Here is an 18,855-nt window from a genome sequence, read left to right on the forward strand (position 1 = left end):
TTTTGCACAAACGAAAAAAACAAAAAATATTAATAATGATGGCTGAATTTTATGTAGTCTTTTGGTGAATCAAATTTTCTTATTTGTTTCATATGGCAACTTTAATTATTATAGTTAGTATTTCTTTAGTTGATTGTATATACATTGATGAATGATTATTATTTACTTATTTATTTATTTATTTTGCAAATATATGAACGCGAAGACGGTTTCCCTTCTATTTATTTAATTTGAGAATTAATTTGTATTAATTTAATTTAGATTGAGAAATATTAAAGGACACTCTCAGTGTTTAAGCACTCTTATAAAATATAATTTTACTATTTTTATAATTTAATATCAGATCCATTTATTTTAATTTAATAAATATTATAGAGAATCGCTAACTTCAATTTAAAATTACTCGTACATGCATAATTAAGCCACCACTCCTAATTCTAATTAATAACAACTATACAAAAGTAGCTAAATATTATTGCTTTAATTGGATTGATGATCATGCAGTCATTACTAAAACTAAAACCATTAACCTAATTATAATATATATTCCTTCAAAATTTCCAGCACACGTACAATTCCAAATTTCAAACACTAACAAAGGATATCATTAATTACTCAATTCAACAACACTCACTCATCAATAATTTCACTACACAACACAAAGTACTCACACTTAAATTTCTTTCTATAATCTGATCCATCACAAGGCACTTTTTTTAAAAGGGAAAGTGCCCTTTATGGGGCACTAGTACTAGCTAAAATTATTTGTCCCCAAAATATTATATTTTTCATATATATTTTTGGGGTTCTAATTGGTATAAAAATAGAACGATAATTAATTAATAGTACTAGAAGAAGGAGCGTTTGACTGGTGCTCTTCCAACGGCTCTCATCAAGTTTGATATTTCAAGAACCCTAGCCACTTTGGTACCTCTTTTGGCCTCGGCCGAAGCTCTTCTTTCTTCTGCTTTTCTACGAGCTTTCGCTACATCATTTTGCATCTTTTCTAGGGCTCTTACTCTTTTCTCCTCTAGTTTCCTCTACACACCCAAAAGAAAAAGTAATTAAGGAAAAAAATATCAATTATTGATTTTATTTGGTTGATGATGATCATGCATTCATTACTAAAACTAAAAACATTAATATATAATTAGTGTCAATTGTTTGTTGAGTGGAGCAATATATCAATGATAGTTGACCAATAAAGAGGATAAATCATTAAAATAAGATTAGAAGAGCTTTCATCAAGTAATATTTAGTGCTTAATAACTAGTTCACACCTAACTAAATATAAACATGTTACCAATCAACAAACGTAATAATGAAAAATCACATATAGTAAATTTAAACCAACATTATTCACTTTTGCACGTACAAATTTCAAAATGCAACCGTAACAAAAATATATATCATCACTATCCCAACTCTTTTATAGCTACAATATTTTGTTGTTGACTTATGAGCTTTTTGAGGCGAATTACAAGTTATTTATGAACTCATTTCATTTTAGTACAGTGTCAAAATAGTAAATATGGTGTATATATATATATATATATATATTTATACACACAAACAACCCAACTTTTCATATACTATTTCCCTAAATTCGATGTGAATATCATTATCACAATCATTACAAAGACAGAAGATCAGTACCACACGTACATATATATATATATAATCTTACAATTAACATAATTAAAGGATTATCTCATTTACATTTTTTTTTTTTGATTTCTTCATAGTTTCTATACGAATTGCTATAATCCCATAATTAATTAAGCATAGGAGATAATCACAACAAATTATACTCAAATTAACAACCAATTATGGCAAATAAAACAAGATTAATTAGTAAGTTTTTTCTGAAATTAATTAAAAGTAAGAAATATATAAAATACCTCAACTTTTTTCATCCAAGAAGTAGCCATTTGAACTTGTTCATTCTCCCACCCATTAATAACAGCATCTTCCCTCTTAAACCGATTATTAATCTTAGCCACTTTAGCGTTTTGCCAAGCCGAAATTTTCGACTCAACTTCCTCCTTCTTCACTACCTCAACCGACGTAACAACCCGATCGTCTCCGCCGCTAATTTCGCCCGAGCTAGGCGGCGCCGCCAAATCCCGCCGTCGATTCGGAGACGAAACCGGATTATTGTTATTATAGTTATCTGGTACGATCGCCAAGGGATTGGTTTCCACCTCCTCATCTTCTCCAATCCTCCCCAAATTGTTGTTGTTATTCGTATTGTTTCCTGTCGTTTGCCCCAAATCGATGTCGTTTTGGCTCCCGTCGATGGTGGAGCCGGCTAACACCAGCGCGCTGAATTCTCGGCTCATACTCGTGAAATTCTCGCTCAGAGCTCCGATTTCGCTTCCCAACGAAGTCGACGATGATCGGTGACTGCTCGTCTCCCAGGCGGCAGTCTGATCTCTTCGGCGACCGGCGGCGCGAATTCCCGGCGGTAGAGGTAACGGCGCGTGAGGTGGAGTCAGCGCGTGGATATCTCGAAACTCTTCTTCTTGATCATCATGATCATCGCTTCGATTGTGGTTATTATTAGTGCTTGTGCTGGCTGTTTGATCGATATTGTTGGTCAGCATAGTATGGAATTTATATGGTGAAGGTGTTTGTTTCTCGGGAAAATAGTGTGTGGAAAACAAGAGAAAAGGGGAAAGAGATTAGGCATAATAATATGGGTTTATACTTTGACTAGAGTGAAGAGAAGTGTAGTGTAATATTATCAACCACAAACATTTTTTTTTTTTTATTTTGAAAAAAAAAAAGAGAGAGAGTTCAAGAAAGCTTTAGTTGTTTTAATTTTTCTTTCACTCTAAATTAAGTGAGTTATTATAAGCCTTAAGAATAATAATTAATTAATTATTTTTGTTAAACAAGATGTAGGAGCTTTAATAGGGTTTTTTTATTTCTTATTATGATCAAGTCCTCAAACTTTTAGTCATTTTCTTTACTTGGCCCACTTTCATAATCATATATTGTCTTATTATATCTTTGATAATTAGTAATTACTCACATATATTAAATGTTGTATAAATAGAGAAATGTTGCTATTACTATATAGCTATTATAGCTAATAATGGTAAAAAATTGTAGATATATAATGACATAATTTGTCGGTGTAATTTTCATTTTTCTCAAAAATTTGTGTGTATAGATGTTGAAACCTGTCATAATCGATGTTAATATTACTATATAAATTTCATGTATATGTACCTATAATATATATAGATATGTTCTGTATTAATTTGTTACTTGTACTCATGATAATAATAAGTGGACCTAAGATTATTGTACGTATATATATATGGGTATGCTCTTAATGGGTATTACCCATGTATGGGTATTTTATTTTTGACCATTGGATCAAATATCTAATGGTTGATATTTATAATCATTAATTAAATATTAAAAAATTAATATTTCCTATTTTGTTATTCTCTATATTCCTAAAATAGATAAAACTATTAATAGAAATAAAAAATTTATAAATGGAATTGTTATTTAAAAAATAAAACACAACTAAAAAATTAACAAACTATTTTTTTTTATCATTTTAAAGATTAAAAAGAAAAAAAAATGTATATTTATCTTTTTAAAAAATTTCTTCATACTAGAATTCTAAATTGTATTATTGAAAATAAAAAAATAATAATTTTAAGATTTAAACTGTAATGCACATAAAATGTATAAGATTTTTTTTTAAACCTAAAATCTTTAATTTTATAATAATTAACAATTATTTATATGTTTTTATTTTTTTTTAAAATACTTGAGCTTACCAAATCTATAAGAACAAAACCAATGAAGAAAATTTTAACAAAAAGAAAATGAAGGAAGAAAAAAGTATCATAAACATTATTGAATAATGGCAATTGCCAACACAAGAATTTCAGCACAAAAAATTATATTTGACCCCTAGACAAGATTATCATCTTCCAATCCTAAAAATATAAATAATGAACAACACCTCATTAGTTATTCTAGGAGAATGATTCATGGTAATATCAAAAAAATCATTTGGATGGTAATAATATTTTAGCCTAAGTAAGAACTAAGAAGTATTGTAGCATTTTATTTTTAAGAATATAAATAATATTAAGACAATTGGATTCCACAATCAAGCTCCTATTCTTCTAATAAAAAAAACACATTAGTATACATGTAAATGATTTTTAGTTTTACAATAATAAATTATTAATAAACTCATAATTTCATAAAATAATAAAGTAGTAATTTTAATTAATTTTTAAAAATAATTTATAATTTTTTTTTCTTCAAATTATTAGTTGTAATTATTATTTTCAATTTTATAAAAAATAAATATAATTTTTTTTTTAAAAAAAAATAATTTTTAGAAACTTTCCATAAAAGGTTATTGGATTATTACCTTATTAATTTTTTTTTAGTTCCCATCAATGGGTATTACCCATTAAGAAGTGTTCCATATATATATATATACTAGCAAAAAGCTCACACGTATACTAAATTTTATGTTAGGTTTTTTTTATGTTATTTGAAAGTGATGCGATTAAAAATTAAAGAAGAAATATTATTAGTTATTAGGTGAAATTATTATTGTGTGTATCTAAATATTATAGTTTATAATGTTGTCAATTAAAAGTGAACTCCGAATGCAATATATTAGTGTTTAAGAAAGCTTAATGATTTAAATATGTTTTTAAGTTAATCCAAAAATAAACTAAAAATTGATGTTCCAATACTTAAAGAAACATTACTTAAATGGGTGTAAAATTAAAAATGAATCTCTAAATTGTTGATAATTGAAGATAGCATTAGTCTAAAAATTGTAGATAAGAAAACTAATGATAGTCATTGGTGGATTTCAATTTTTATTTTCTTCGATAGAGACAATGGTGTAATTTTTGTATTTTGTACTTTTTATTCTAGCTAGGTCCGCATATATCTGGATTATCCATTTTTTCTTTGATAAATTGAATATGGTAGTGTCGACAAAGCGGCAGTGTTCCTACGAACATTGATGTATTTTCATTTAAGATGATTAGACATGGTGTGCATAATTTATTTAATTAAAAAATCAACTTATGAAAGGCATGTAAAACTATTTTATTTTTTAAAAACTACACCTCTGCAGTATATTTCATTAGTTTGGCAGCAGTACACAAAAATATTTTTTCCACAATATTAGCGAACATGACAGCAAATAGGCTTTTTGTATTGTTATCAAGTTCAACATATGCTATAGCACTGTAAAATGCATATTAAGATTGTTAGTATATTTTTTAATTTTAACTTAATTTCAATAATATCATAAGTTTTTTGTAATATACCGTGGTGTAGGAAATCCTTCTTGCCCGCATGTTGGCTTGTACGTAGGATTTTTTCATCGCGATTGTATAAATCAATTTTTTTATGACATGCGTCACATGACATGTAATAAAAATTCTGGAGACTATCAGTTATTTTTATTGCCGCCTCAATCCAAAAATATTTTTTCTACATCCAAATCAAATGGTGTTAATAATAGTAAGATATTGCAACAAAAGTTTTATAAAGTAAATATTGTAGTAGTTTTTACCTCATTCAGTTGCAGATTTTTCATCAACTCTGAAATTTGGATGTTAGTGACTATTTCGTGTAATCCAACAAACGATTTTGGAGAAGATTCATATGTCAAGCAGTTTGCTATTGCGTTTTTAATTTCTGTTTCGTTACTCTCCGCCCTTAAAATAGAGTAAGTATTACAATTATTATAAATATAGTATACAAAAATTTAATTTTTTTTTGTAAAATGTGTAGCTATAATAATATGTGTATTTGATTTTATGAGTATTACCATTCCTTCAGTGCTTCTGCCTCGGGGAGTTGAGGATTGATTTTGAAGGTACTCGTGTCGCGTGACGATATAGACAGCCCTAAATCAAAATGTATGTGTTAATTGAATTTTTAAATTTTTGCTTTTAAATATAAGTAGTTTAATTAATGCAATAACCTCTCTTGGTTTGAACAATTAGTTTTGATCCCAATATTATGGGTCTGTCTTCGATTACTTCTGCTATTTGTAAGTATTCATCATGGACTTTATGCCCCCACATCGTCAAACATACTGGTTTGAAGCTACAACTTTGTAAAGAAATAAAAAAATGTATTAGCATAAATATTGTTAAATAGTATTTAATATATCGCAATAAAAATGAACACAATGGTATATTTATAGTGGTAGATTAAATGTATAGTTTACCTTTCATCAATTAAATATATCTCTTGAATTGTATGTGGTCCATAGGGAGTGTTGATTCTTTTGGTGGATTCATTTTGAGAGCAATAGCCAAAATATCTAATAAATTGAAATATTAAATAGTTAGTCAATGAGGAATATATATTTATGAAAATCAAATTGTAAATGCCTAGGTTTGCTGAATTCTTTAGGTGTATGCAGGTCTCGCTAAACGGAATGAAATCATAGTTTGGTGCTGATATCTGGTTGTCTTCTTTTGGATTTCTTCGATTTCTATTCTTGAGTTCACTGTCCAAGAATATTTCTGTTTGGAGGTGACGGTGGAGGCTGAGGAACGGCTTCGTGTGGTGGTGTAGAATAGAGAAAGCTCGAGCTTTGGTGGTCCAATTGATTTAGGCGATTAATTAGTGTACTTTGTATGTTTACTGCTCAAAACATCTAACATTTATTTGAATGTGTTTCCTCCTATTATGAGGGATCATTACAGGCTTTCCATATCTTGCCTTTTTTTATTGCACACCAGAGGAATATTCGTACATGAATTCAGTGCGCCTTTCATATTTCTGTTATTCTTATGTTCTCAAAAGATTTTGAGTTTTCATTTATTGCAAATTAAGTTTATATGAGGTCCTTTTAGTTGATACATGTGGTGCATCTTCATGGGTATCGTGTCTAGTGGATGTTCCAGAGGAGGTGAAATCATGTTGTAAACCTTTTCTTAAACTTGAATCTCTAAAATTGTACAACTTGCTGAAATTAAAGAATATCTACCCAAAATCCCTGTCCTTTCCATGTCTCAAATCAATTGATGTAAGTGGTTGTGAAGAGCTAAAGAAACTTCCAATAAATTCTACTGTGACTAAAATCCGACCTGATTTGAGGATAAGGGGAAGTGAATCTTGGCAGAAATATTCCTGCCCTATTTTTTATGCGATTGATGAATAAACTACATATTCCTTCCATCTAATATATTATGATTATAAAGAAGGTTATAATAATAATGATGGTCCTGACCTGTTTTCTTTTGAATATTATGATTAATTAACCGTTAATTAATTATGTACGTAACGAACCAGCTATATTAATGATAAACTTAATTGTTTTATATTTCTAATTGGGGCACTACGTAAGCGTAGAAATTAATAATGCATATAACCCAAAGCGATTCTTCGCCTTGACTACAGAAGCTTCACTCTCCGTATCAAATCGGTTGTTTTCTTTTTAACTTTATTTTTGCCCTCGTGTTTTATAAAAAGAAAATATCAGTTCAAATATTAATGAGATTTGTTTTATTATTATTTTATTATATATAAATAATATTTTATTGTTTTATTAAATAAAAATAAAAAGTCACCCATGAAATTCTCATAAACCAAGAATTCAGTTATATAGGCACACTTTATATAGAATAGACATATATGAAGACAAGTTTTGAGTAAGGATGCACACTGAACGAAGAATTGGCAGAGAGTCTTTCTCACGTTTATATTAATCTTCTTAAGAATTTTATTCTTCGTCCTCACTTTATTCTTATATATATCTCATCGAGAATAAGATGGAGAGTCTCTTACTAGAACGAATACGCAGTGGAAGATCTCTTAATATCCAAATAAAATTTATATTAAAAATTTAAATATTTAAAAATATTAAATGATATAAAAATTAAAATATTTACATTATTTATTATTTAATATACTAACTATAATTCAATAATTTATTTTTTTAAAAAAAAAATTACAAAGATAACATATAAATAAAATATAAAATACTATCAAAACGATAAATAAAATATTAAACGGATCCTTATTGGAGTAGAGAGTAGTCTGTTCTCCTTTACTTTAATATTTGAAGACAAAAAATAATTTTCGTTCCCGTCTATTCTCCATTTAGATGAGAATATCTATCCCATTATGGCCGAATCCGGTAAAGCCGTATTTCAATAAAGAAAATGTACATCGTTAGGTTTTAATGTAGGACTGATTTTTATTTATGGTATTTATTTAGTAAAATTATAATTAATTAATTGAGTTGTATAATTATTTATGCACATAATTTCAAGAAAACTGAATCTCACTTAAATTGAGCTTCCATTTCCTAAAATGGTGTAAATCCATATATAGATGAGTTGTTATGAACTTGTGATTGTATAATTTTATTTTAAAATCTGATAAAGAGAACATATTTAGGTGTTGGATTATATATGTAATCATCTTTGTAATATTTTGGGCGATTTTCAATCTATATATGGATATATGGATTGGATGGGGTCATGTAGTCCTCGTAATAACTATAGTCTATATATAGTCACTAGCTACTTGGATTTAATATATAAAATTAATGAACTTGTACTATATATATATTGAATGTGTTTTTGGATCAGTCTCTCTTTTTTATTATCCATTTGTCATGAGATATATTAACATATATAATACATATAAATAAGCCTTAAATATATTAATTTTGTATAAAAGGATTGATTAAGTGAAATTTCAGGTAATATTTCCTTATTTTTGTTGTGAAAGGTGGTGGAATATAGCAAAGAATGTAACATGTGAAACGCTGTGGTTTAGAATTTGGAAATGACGTTACTTAAAAATTTGAAAAATTGCCTATAGTTTGAAAAGCAAAATACTAGATTTGATATTCAACATTAAATTACACATCAATTAATATCACCCCTTAATATAAATTGGAAACATATGTTGTCACTATTAACAACTAATTACATGGTTCTTTTTTTCTTAATTTAGAAAAGCTTTGTCGATCATTAAAAACTTCAATTACAATAGTAGCAATACAATCAAGATATCCAAGATACATACCAAATCTTATGAACACATTTGTCATCAAAGTTAACTTAGCTATGGAATTGAGCAATGCCATTAATAGATGCCAGCAAAAGTAATTAAAAACAAAATATCATTACAAATTAAAATCATATCTCTAACAATAATAAATAAATATGATTTATCCTAGTGCTCGCTCACCAATATTCTAAAATAAAAAGAAACTCATGAGCCATTCTTAAAATTTTCAAAATAATTTTTATTTTTTTCATTTTATTTTATATTAAAAAAAAAAGCAAAAAATATCATAAAAAAATGTAAATTTTTTGATTAGCAGTACGACATTGGAGCACTCGTGTCCCATCAGAGTATGTAAAATAATTCTAATGGGACGTTTAGTATGAAATTTAGATTTGATGAGAATTAATGAGAATGTAAAATTTAAATTAAATCTGAATGACAAGGGTTTATGTTTCCATGTAAGTCTGTAGTAATGTTAATCATCTTAAACAAATGGATTTCATATTTCCGCTAAGTCTATTCTAATTTTACTTTTTCCAACTCAAATTTATATAACAAATGCTCCATTAAGTATTGTTTGGTTAAAATGAGTGCAACCATAACTAGAATAAGAATGATATTTCAATACTTTAAAATAAAATTAAATAAAATAATAAAATAAAAATTGTTTCTTTTCTAATATTTTATTCTATTTTATTCACTTTATATATTTACTATTCTATTTTTATATGTAACTCAACAATGAATAGTGTAGTAGCTAAATGTTTTTCATATTTATTTAATATATTTTTTGTTGACTTTAAAATATGTTTATAAATATATAATATTTTATTAATTTATGTATTATAAATTTCATATTTAAAAGATGTAAAAAAATTGAATAAAGAAGTTAATATATGATATATATATTTAAAAAATTAAATTGATAAAATAGATAAAAAAAAAAAATGAAAGATGTAAAATAGAGATGTTTTACCTTGTGAGTGCTCTATAAGGTGTCAAATTCAAATCACACTTTTATGTCAATATAAAAAAACAAAAGAACATAAACTTAAACCTAATCTTGAAAAAAATATTGACCCTTGGAATTATATAACAGTTTACTTTAGGCTTAAATGGAATCTTAAAAAAAACGTATGAAGAGTCATACAAAACAAAAGTGAAACAATTAAAAAATAAATAAAGAGGTATGAAATGAAAGTTGGTTTATTTATTTATATTAGATTATTGCGTTACGTGCATATACGTATACTTAGTTATATTTTTAATTTTTATTTTTGTAATATGTATTTTTAAAATTTTATAAATTAAAAAAAAAAACACTTATTAAATCATTAAAATAAATATATTAATATTATATATTAAACAATATTTATTAATATTATATATTGAACATACTTCTAATATTAAAATAACAATAAAAAATAATAATATTACAAATAATATATTAATATTTATATATATTTAAATTAGGGTTTTTTTATTTTTACACTTTAAAACAGTTGTTTTTTTTTTTTGCATTTTTACGGAAAATCGTATAGAAACTTCTATTGCAACTAGCGCTGCAACCACTTTAGAAACTGAAACCGTTAATTTGAAAATATATATATGAGGTAATTCACCTTTAAATTATTTTAAAATTAGTATAAATTGAATTATTTTAAAATAAATAATATTAATATTTATATATTTATACCATATTAATACAATTAAATTTAATAGAAGATATTAATATTTTTTAAAAAAATATTTTGTTAAACTAATAGATATTAAATATACATATTTTTTATATAAAAATATATATATAACAAAAAATTAGACTTTTTTTGCTAAATAACAAGAAATTAGACTTGTTAATCTAATTCTTATTTTTTTTTTTCTTTTTCTGAGGAATAAATTGTTAATTTAAAAGGGTGTCGGCCGAAGAAAAGCATTATGCGAAGATAGAGCCCACCAAGGTTAGGTAATATTGATGTAAATAATTATTAATCTCACTAAACACACGCGTCGCACAGTAGAACATCCTGTTGTCCATGACACGTGGCACAAATCAACAGGCTCAGTGGAATCCATGGAAGAACCTACGTATGTTCCCTCCATGCAACTGCTGACGTAACATTTATATGGTGCCACGTGTACGGTCCATTGATAGATTCTTATCCAAGGTTTTCAAGATGCTCACGTCTCACGTGATAATAATAATAATATGTATTAAAAGACTAATCTCGTTTAATAATATCTTTCTCTTTTAACATGACATACCATCGAAAGCTTAATTAATTACGATAATAATTTGATTAATTTAGTTAGATTATATAAAAGATTTTGGGATGTAACCAATTAGAAATGAACACGTGGATATGTGATAATTGTGATGTAATGGAAGTATTAGAGCCAAAGTGGTATGTGACAAGTGTCCACTAATTAAGATTAAGAAAACCAAAAGCTTTGGGATACAGTTGTGTAGCCAATCTTAATTGGATATTGGGTTTTGAGTGAGAATGACCTATTGATAAATGTTAATTGTTATCCATCATCATCAACTATAGTGGTGGTCACAATGTTTAATTATTATATAAATAACATTATTATTGTTTTTATTTCTTGTTCAAGAGCATATTGTATTATTTATTTATTTTTTCTTTTAAAAGAAAAAAATTTCATTAAGGTTAAAAGGAGAACGAAATCCAAACACTCAAATAGTAGCCAAGTTACACAAATTCTATAAGAAAATGATCGAACAAACAGTTAACCACACTGATTACAAAGAACCAAAAGCTCAAAACACGAATAAAAATGATAAACTCTGGCAAAGGCCATAACAGTATTACATAATAAACTTAACTATTATAGTAGAAATTAAAGTTACACATTACTAAATCAAATAAATCCTTAACTAGAGATTTGAGAGAACCCCGAAAGCGAACACGAAAAGAAGCAAGCTGAATTAAGAGCACTTTAAGGTGGTATACAGTTATATATTGGTATAATTTAATATTGAGTCCTACATGTATTTTAATTTAATGAATAATATAAAAAATCACTAATCACTCACAATGCGTTACATTAGTATAGTATTAATCACCTAATACACTAATACCTAATAACAATATTCTAATTTTTAACATGCATGGTAGGTAGAACTAAGGTATATAGCATCTTGCATTAACATAACAATCTCAATCCTAGACTAGTTAGGCACTTATTCATTAACCAACAACAATAATAATAATAATAATAATAATAATAATAATAATAAATATATACACTACAAGAATTATGGTCAATACCAACGCCACTATTACCAACGCCTAAAAGTCCTCATTAAAAATGAAGGTATCAATAACGACATTTGAATGTCGTTGGGAAAGCTTTTCAATTTTTTTTTTTTTTAAAAAAAAATAATTAAAATATTTTCAATAACGACAATGTCGTTATTGAAAAAATATTCAATAACGACATTGTCGTTGGGAATGTGGGGGAGGTTTTTGAAAAGGAGCCGTTAATTTGGGCGGCAATTTTCCCCCCAAAATTGTCCCCAACGACATGCCCCAACGACTATGTCGTTGGGGGCAGACTGACACGTTGCAGTGTCAGTCTGCCACCAACGACATAGTCGTTGGGGCATGTCGTTGGGGACATTTCTGTATAAAAAAAAAAATTAAGCAGAAACCCTCATTTCATCACCGCCTCATCTCGCCTCTCTCCCCAAATATCAGTCCATTTCCTCTCATATCTCGCCGGCGTTGGTCTCACAGCAGCTGCAGCAACCATCTCTCAGCCCTCTCTCTTGGTAACGCCGGCCTTAATCTTCCACTATTCAACCTGCTTCTTCTTCGTCTTCTGTTTTGACTTCAAGCCCTAAAGTTGTAGTGACCAGAGCGTGGTAAAAATGGAAAGCTCATCAATGCCCTGGTGATTCTCCTATTCCTTTTTTCATTTCTTCTTTTGTTATCGCAGTTGGATTATATTTTCTTCCAGGTTTTCGTCTTATGCGATTCTAGGACCAGTGTTCGCAAGCTTTTCCATGATTAGGGTTTTGTATTGTGTGCTTTGGATCAAAAATGATTAAAAGCTTTGAACCACATCGGTCTCCTTATTGTATTGGAGTTGCTTTTTTTTGCATATCTGTTTCTCGGTTCATGCATGTGAAGTTTCCAGATTAGGTGTTTGATCAAATGTTAAGCTGAATGCACATTCCCAGTGTTATCGTTTATCTGTTGAATTCCGTTTTGTTTCTTTTTTTTTGTTGTTGTGCGTTTCTATATTCTTATACTGACTTTTTTGTATTATTTTTTTTTAAAAAGTGGGTATCTACATTCAAAGTTTTGGGTAGCTTGATTTTTATATAAGTGGTTTTATATTTTTATACTGACTTTAGGGCTTGAAGTCAAAAATTTGCAGCTGCAGCAAATTTTTGGGTAGCTTGATTTTTATATAAGTGGTTTTATATTTTGATTTTGTGTACCTTTTAACTGCTCTGTTCATCTTTTGTTTTTTTTTTTTTTCGTTTTAGTTTTTATATAAGTGGTTTTATATTTTTTTTTTTTCATTTCTATATGATTCAAACAATGAATCTGAGTTGTTGCTATTTTTCCAGCACCGCCTGAAGTTACGTCCCACCGCCCTGAAGCGTCGCGCGTCAGCTCAGCCCACACCGGTCTCTCCTCCGCCTGAAGCTTCATCAGCATACCACAGCGGCAATTTTTGAGGTATACCCTCATTTTGATTATGCATATATTGTTTTATATGTTTTTATAATCTGATATAAATTTGTTGTTGGGAAAGTATTTATATGTTTAAATAAATTTTTTTGTTTAAGTGTTTGTATTTATTTTAGATATATGTTTAAATATATATGTATTTGAGATATATTTATGTGTTTTTGACAATGTATGTATTGTTTTAAGTTATTGTAATTTTATTTCTTTTTAATATATCTGTAAAATATAATCTGATTTTTATTTCTTTTTAATATAGATTTTTAGAAAAAGTTCAGATTCATTGTTTGAATCATATAGAAATGAAGGGTGAAAATAGAGAAAAAGAGTGGGTGGGCTGTTGTGTTTGATTTGTGATTGTGAAAATCCATGAAAATCACTATTTTTGTGATTTGGGTCGTAGTATGCACACAAAGAAAATTTCTGACTTCCCAAACAATGCCTTATGGCTTTGCCTGTCGTAAATGAATTCATATTTCTTGTTATAGACTAGAAATATATAATATAAGAACTGCACTATATATATAATATACATAGATAAAAGTAGTTATAAAATGAAATTAAGGCAAAACCCCATCCATACTTGAAAGAAAGTATTTCCACAAACTCCGTGTCAATCTGAATTTACACAACCATAAAGTATATAAATTAATAAACAAAATAAGATTATTATATATATATATATTTATATACAAGTAAGCAATAATATATATATTTACATATATTAGCCTTTTGATCAAGTAATAATAATGTGTAGAGTATAATTAATTAAAAAAAATCAGCTTTTTTTTTATAATTAAAGTAAAAAAATATTGTATACCTCGTCAGCAGTTCCAGTAGGGAACTTCCACATACCCTTCAACGTCTTTCCTATCTTTTCCTTTACAACTAACACCTAACACAATAAAAATTTCATTAATAAGTAAAAGTTTAGAAATGAAATTTGTATTTTGTTTAAAAAATAATAATAAATAATTAAATATTTAATAAATAACTTTTATTTTTTTTTTGAATCAATAAATAACTTTTATTAGTTGAGAATAGATAATTAATAATTGAAAAAGTAATGAATTTAATATTGAATAAATTCTTACAATAAAAAAATTTAATAAATATTTATATTAATAAAAAAATATAATATTTTATTAGTTAAAAATATTTTTAAATAAAAGAATTTCGGTAAATTGTTGAGATAATAAAAATTTTGTTATTTTAATAATTTATAATAAGTTAATAATTTTTTATAAAACTAGTACCAAGTTATCTTAAATAACTTTAATTAGTTGAATATAAATAATTAATAATTGAATAAGTGATAAATTTTATAATTAATAAATCCTTGTAATAAAAAAAATTAACAAATAATTTGATAAATACTATAATATTTAATGTAAGTATAGATTAAAATAAAAGTTAAAAATTTTTTCATAAAATGACATAAGATTATCCTTAGTTCAACTACACAATCAAAATTACCAAATTCGTGTGATAGTAGTCAATTTGATTATAATGTAGTCAACTTAAATTTTTTGGTAGATGGCAATCGATAAGACTTGGGTGACCATGAGAAATCGTAAGGATCCAGCTTACTGGGAAGGTCTCCAAGTCTTTATGGAACTTGCGTCTAAACACAAGGATTGTGACGGAAGAATTTTCTGTCCTTGTGTTAAATGCAAGAATACTAGATTGCATCCTTTGAATACTGTGGAGGCACACATCTTTACAAAGGGTTTCGAGAGCAGCTATGAGAGGTGGATTTACCATGGAGAGCCAGATGAACCTGTCGAGGCTAACATCAATGTCGATGCGGATGAGATGGCTGGTGTAATTGAAGATTTCTTCCCTCCTATAGATGACGACGAAAGAGCTGGTGATGATGAAATGCAGAGGGGTCAGTATTATGATGACATGTTTGAGGAGATTGAGGCACAGTTGTATCCTGGTTGCGATTGGATATCCTCCCTCAACTTTATAGCAAAGTTGATGCACTTGAAAAATTTGGGAAAAATACCAAATTATATCTTTGATGAATTGTTGAAGTTGTTGAAGTTTGCATTTCCGAAGGAGAATAAAATTCCTGCAACACACTATGAGGCGAAGAAGAAATTAGGAAAATTAGGATTAGGGTACGAATCAATCCACGTGTGCGTGAACAATTGTTGTTTGTTTCACAATGAGCATGCCTCGAAAGATTTTTGCCCGGTGTGCGGGACCAGTAGATGGATTAATGAGGAGACAAGCGGAAAAAAAGTAGCGCATAAAGTGATGCGCTACTTTCCGCTGACTCCTCGATTGAAAAGATTATACAGTTCAAGACATACATCCAAAGAGATGGTATGGCATCGTACTGGTCGTGTGAGAGAAAATGGTGTTATGCGTCATCCTGTTGATTCTGCCGCGTGGAAAGACTTTGACTCCAGACATCCTGATTTTGCAAGAGATCCTCGGAATGTTCGCCTAGGCTTAGCTGCTGATGGATTTAATCCTTTTGGCAACATGAGCCTCTCGTATAGTATGTGGCCTGTAGTGTTGGTGAATTACAATTTGCCACCTTGGATGTGTATGAAGGATAACAATTTCATGTTGAGTCTCCTTATTCCCGGACCGAAGTCACCCGGTAAGGACATGGATGTCTTTTTAAGGCCATTGGTGGACGAGCTGAACGCATTGTGGACTCAGGGTGTTGAAACAAGAGATGCTACAACCAACTCAATGTTCAACATGCGCGCAGCTCTTCTTTGGACAATTAATGATTTTCCTGCCCGTAGTAGCTTGTCCGGATGGAGTGGACAGGGATATAAAGCCTGTCCTACTTGCAACGAGGATACTACTTCTATTCGAGTGATTGGTAAGACATCTTATGTTGGTCATAGACGTTTCTTGCCATCCAATCATCGTATGAGAAAAGACCGTGAATTTGATGGAAATGTTGAGAAGAGACCTCCGCCAAGACGATTTACTTGTTCTGAAATATTAGAACAAGTGAATGCTCTATCTGAACGTGCTCCGGGGAAACGAAAAAGAGGCGACACTGAAAATAACTGGAGGAAAAAAAGTATTTTTTATGAACTTGAGTATTGGAGTGCAAATGAGTTGAAACACAACATCGATGTTATGCATGTTGAGAAGAATGTTTGTGATAGTATCCTTGGCACTCTTTTGGATAATGACAAGTCTAAAGACACCACTAATGCAAGACAAGATTTGAAAAATATGAGAATTCGTCAATCCTTATGGATTTTCGAAGATGCTCGTAAAAGATTGCTAAAACCACATGCCCCTTATGTGTTAACTGCTAATGATAAGCAATTGTTTTGTAAATTTTTGAAGGACGTTAAATTGCCAGATGGATTTTGTTCGAACTTGAAGAAGAAAGTAACTAATGACAATATTGTTGGATTGAAATCCCATGATTGTCATGTTATAATGCAAAGGTTACTTCCAGTTTGTATTGGCAAGTTTTTGTCGAAGGAAGTATCAAGCACCATTATAGAATTGTGCAATTTTTTCAGAATTTTATGTTCAAGGACATTGAACGTAAAAGACATGGAGAAGGCCCAGGGAGACCTTATTCACATTTTGTGCAAAATGGAGAGAATTTATCCTCCAGCGTTTTTTGATATCATGATACATTTGGTGATCCATTTACCCGAGGAAGCCATATTGGGCGGGCCAGTTTTTATGAGGTGGATGTACCCTTTTGAGAGGTATATGAAAAAGTTGAAAAATTATGTTAGGAACAAAGCAAGGCCGGAAGGATCTATTGCTGAAGGATACGTTATAGATGAGGCTTTGACATTTTGTTCCATGTACTTCAAAGGTGTGCATACAAAATTCAACTGTCCTGAGCGCAATGAAGATGCTCCTAGTGTATCTCGCTATTTAACAGTGTATAAATCTCAATGTCGTCCACTCGGTAAGCAAACAATAACAACTCTCGATGAAAAGACTCGCAAAAGAGCTGAGTGGTACATATTGCAGAATTCTAGCGAGATCGACCCTTATATGACGTAAGTTAATCAAAATTATTACATAATGCTTAATGAATAATTTATATTATTCTATCTAGCTAAATTTGTAATAATTTTTTTTTCTTTTAATAGAGAGCACCTTGAAATAATCGCACAAAGGGACCCGAATGCCAACCATAATCTTTTACACAAAAAAGAATTTCCTTCGTGGTTTCATAAGAAGGTGTGCACGTATTCCTTTTCGTACTATTTACTTAATCTAAATTATCAACTCTCTCAAATCTTGATTGTTATGCGTGCTTTTTCAGATTTTTGATTTGTATAAGCTCGGGTCTTTAGAACACAGTGATGAATTGCTAGCTTTAGCAGCTGGCTCTGATCTCGTTGTGTATTCATATCCGGCATGTATAGTGAATGGAGTTCGATTTGTTGTACACAGTCGAGATAAAGACCGTAATACTCAAAATAGTGGGGTGTCCGTTGCAGGGACAGAAGGTTTTGACTATTTTGGGGAACTTCAAGAAATATTGCATTTGTCCTTTAGTGGAGCATATTCAGTTGTATTATTTCGGTGTAAGTGGTTCAACACAGATCCGAGAAAGAAAAAAATCATTATCGAAAATAATATCACTAGCATAAATGTTAGTGGTGTATGGTACAAAGATGATCCGTACATTCTTGCCAGTCAAGCTAAGCAAGTTTTCTTTGTGGATGATCTAGTTAGAGGTCGTAATTGGAGAGTTGTTCATAATGTCCATCACCGCCAAGTTTGGGAAAATATTTTGGATGCTTCTAATGAGACAGATGATGTTGATGTTGTACATGACACAAACTCATCAAATTTTACACTATCAGTGGATTTGGGGGAGTTGAATGTCCAACGAACTAATGATTCTCCAACAATTGTGGATGTCCCTCAAAGTTCTGAGATAGTTGCAAATGTTGATGATAGTAGGGATGATGAAGATGAAGAAATTGCAGAAGACCTGGAGGATGATTTGCTTATTGATCATCTTGAAGATGAAATTGAAGAAGTGCCTGCAACAAATTTGCATTTCATTAGTGATGATGATTGTGAATAATAGATTTTAGTACTGTTTGTATTGATGAGTAGT

General features: G+C 29.2%; 2 protein-coding genes across 2 annotated transcripts; one reads left to right on the top strand and one right to left on the bottom strand.

Moving 5' to 3' along the window:
• Positions 1 to 525: 525 nt before the first annotated feature.
• LOC115709911 (remorin 4.1) lies at positions 526 to 2,904 on the bottom strand. The gene is made up of 2 exons (XM_030638167.2): positions 1,902 to 2,904; positions 526 to 1,040 (listed from the first exon to the last, which is right to left on the bottom strand). The coding sequence occupies exons 1-2, from the start codon at positions 2,604 to 2,606 to the stop codon at positions 849 to 851; spliced, it is 897 nt and encodes a 298-aa protein (XP_030494027.2). The 5' UTR covers positions 2,607 to 2,904; the 3' UTR covers positions 526 to 848.
• A 12,401-nt stretch (positions 2,905 to 15,305) lies between these two features.
• LOC133035876 (uncharacterized) lies at positions 15,306 to 18,822 on the top strand. Its single transcript, XM_061112314.1, has 3 exons — positions 15,306 to 17,779; positions 17,873 to 17,963; positions 18,049 to 18,822. The coding sequence occupies exons 1-3, from the start codon at positions 15,306 to 15,308 to the stop codon at positions 18,820 to 18,822; spliced, it is 3,339 nt and encodes a 1,112-aa protein (XP_060968297.1).
• The last annotated feature ends 33 nt before the right edge of the window (positions 18,823 to 18,855 follow it).

Source organism: Cannabis sativa, chromosome 3 (assembly GCF_029168945.1).
Source record: "Cannabis sativa cultivar Pink pepper isolate KNU-18-1 chromosome 3, ASM2916894v1, whole genome shotgun sequence".
Taxonomy (NCBI): Eukaryota; Viridiplantae; Streptophyta; class Magnoliopsida; order Rosales; family Cannabaceae; genus Cannabis; species Cannabis sativa.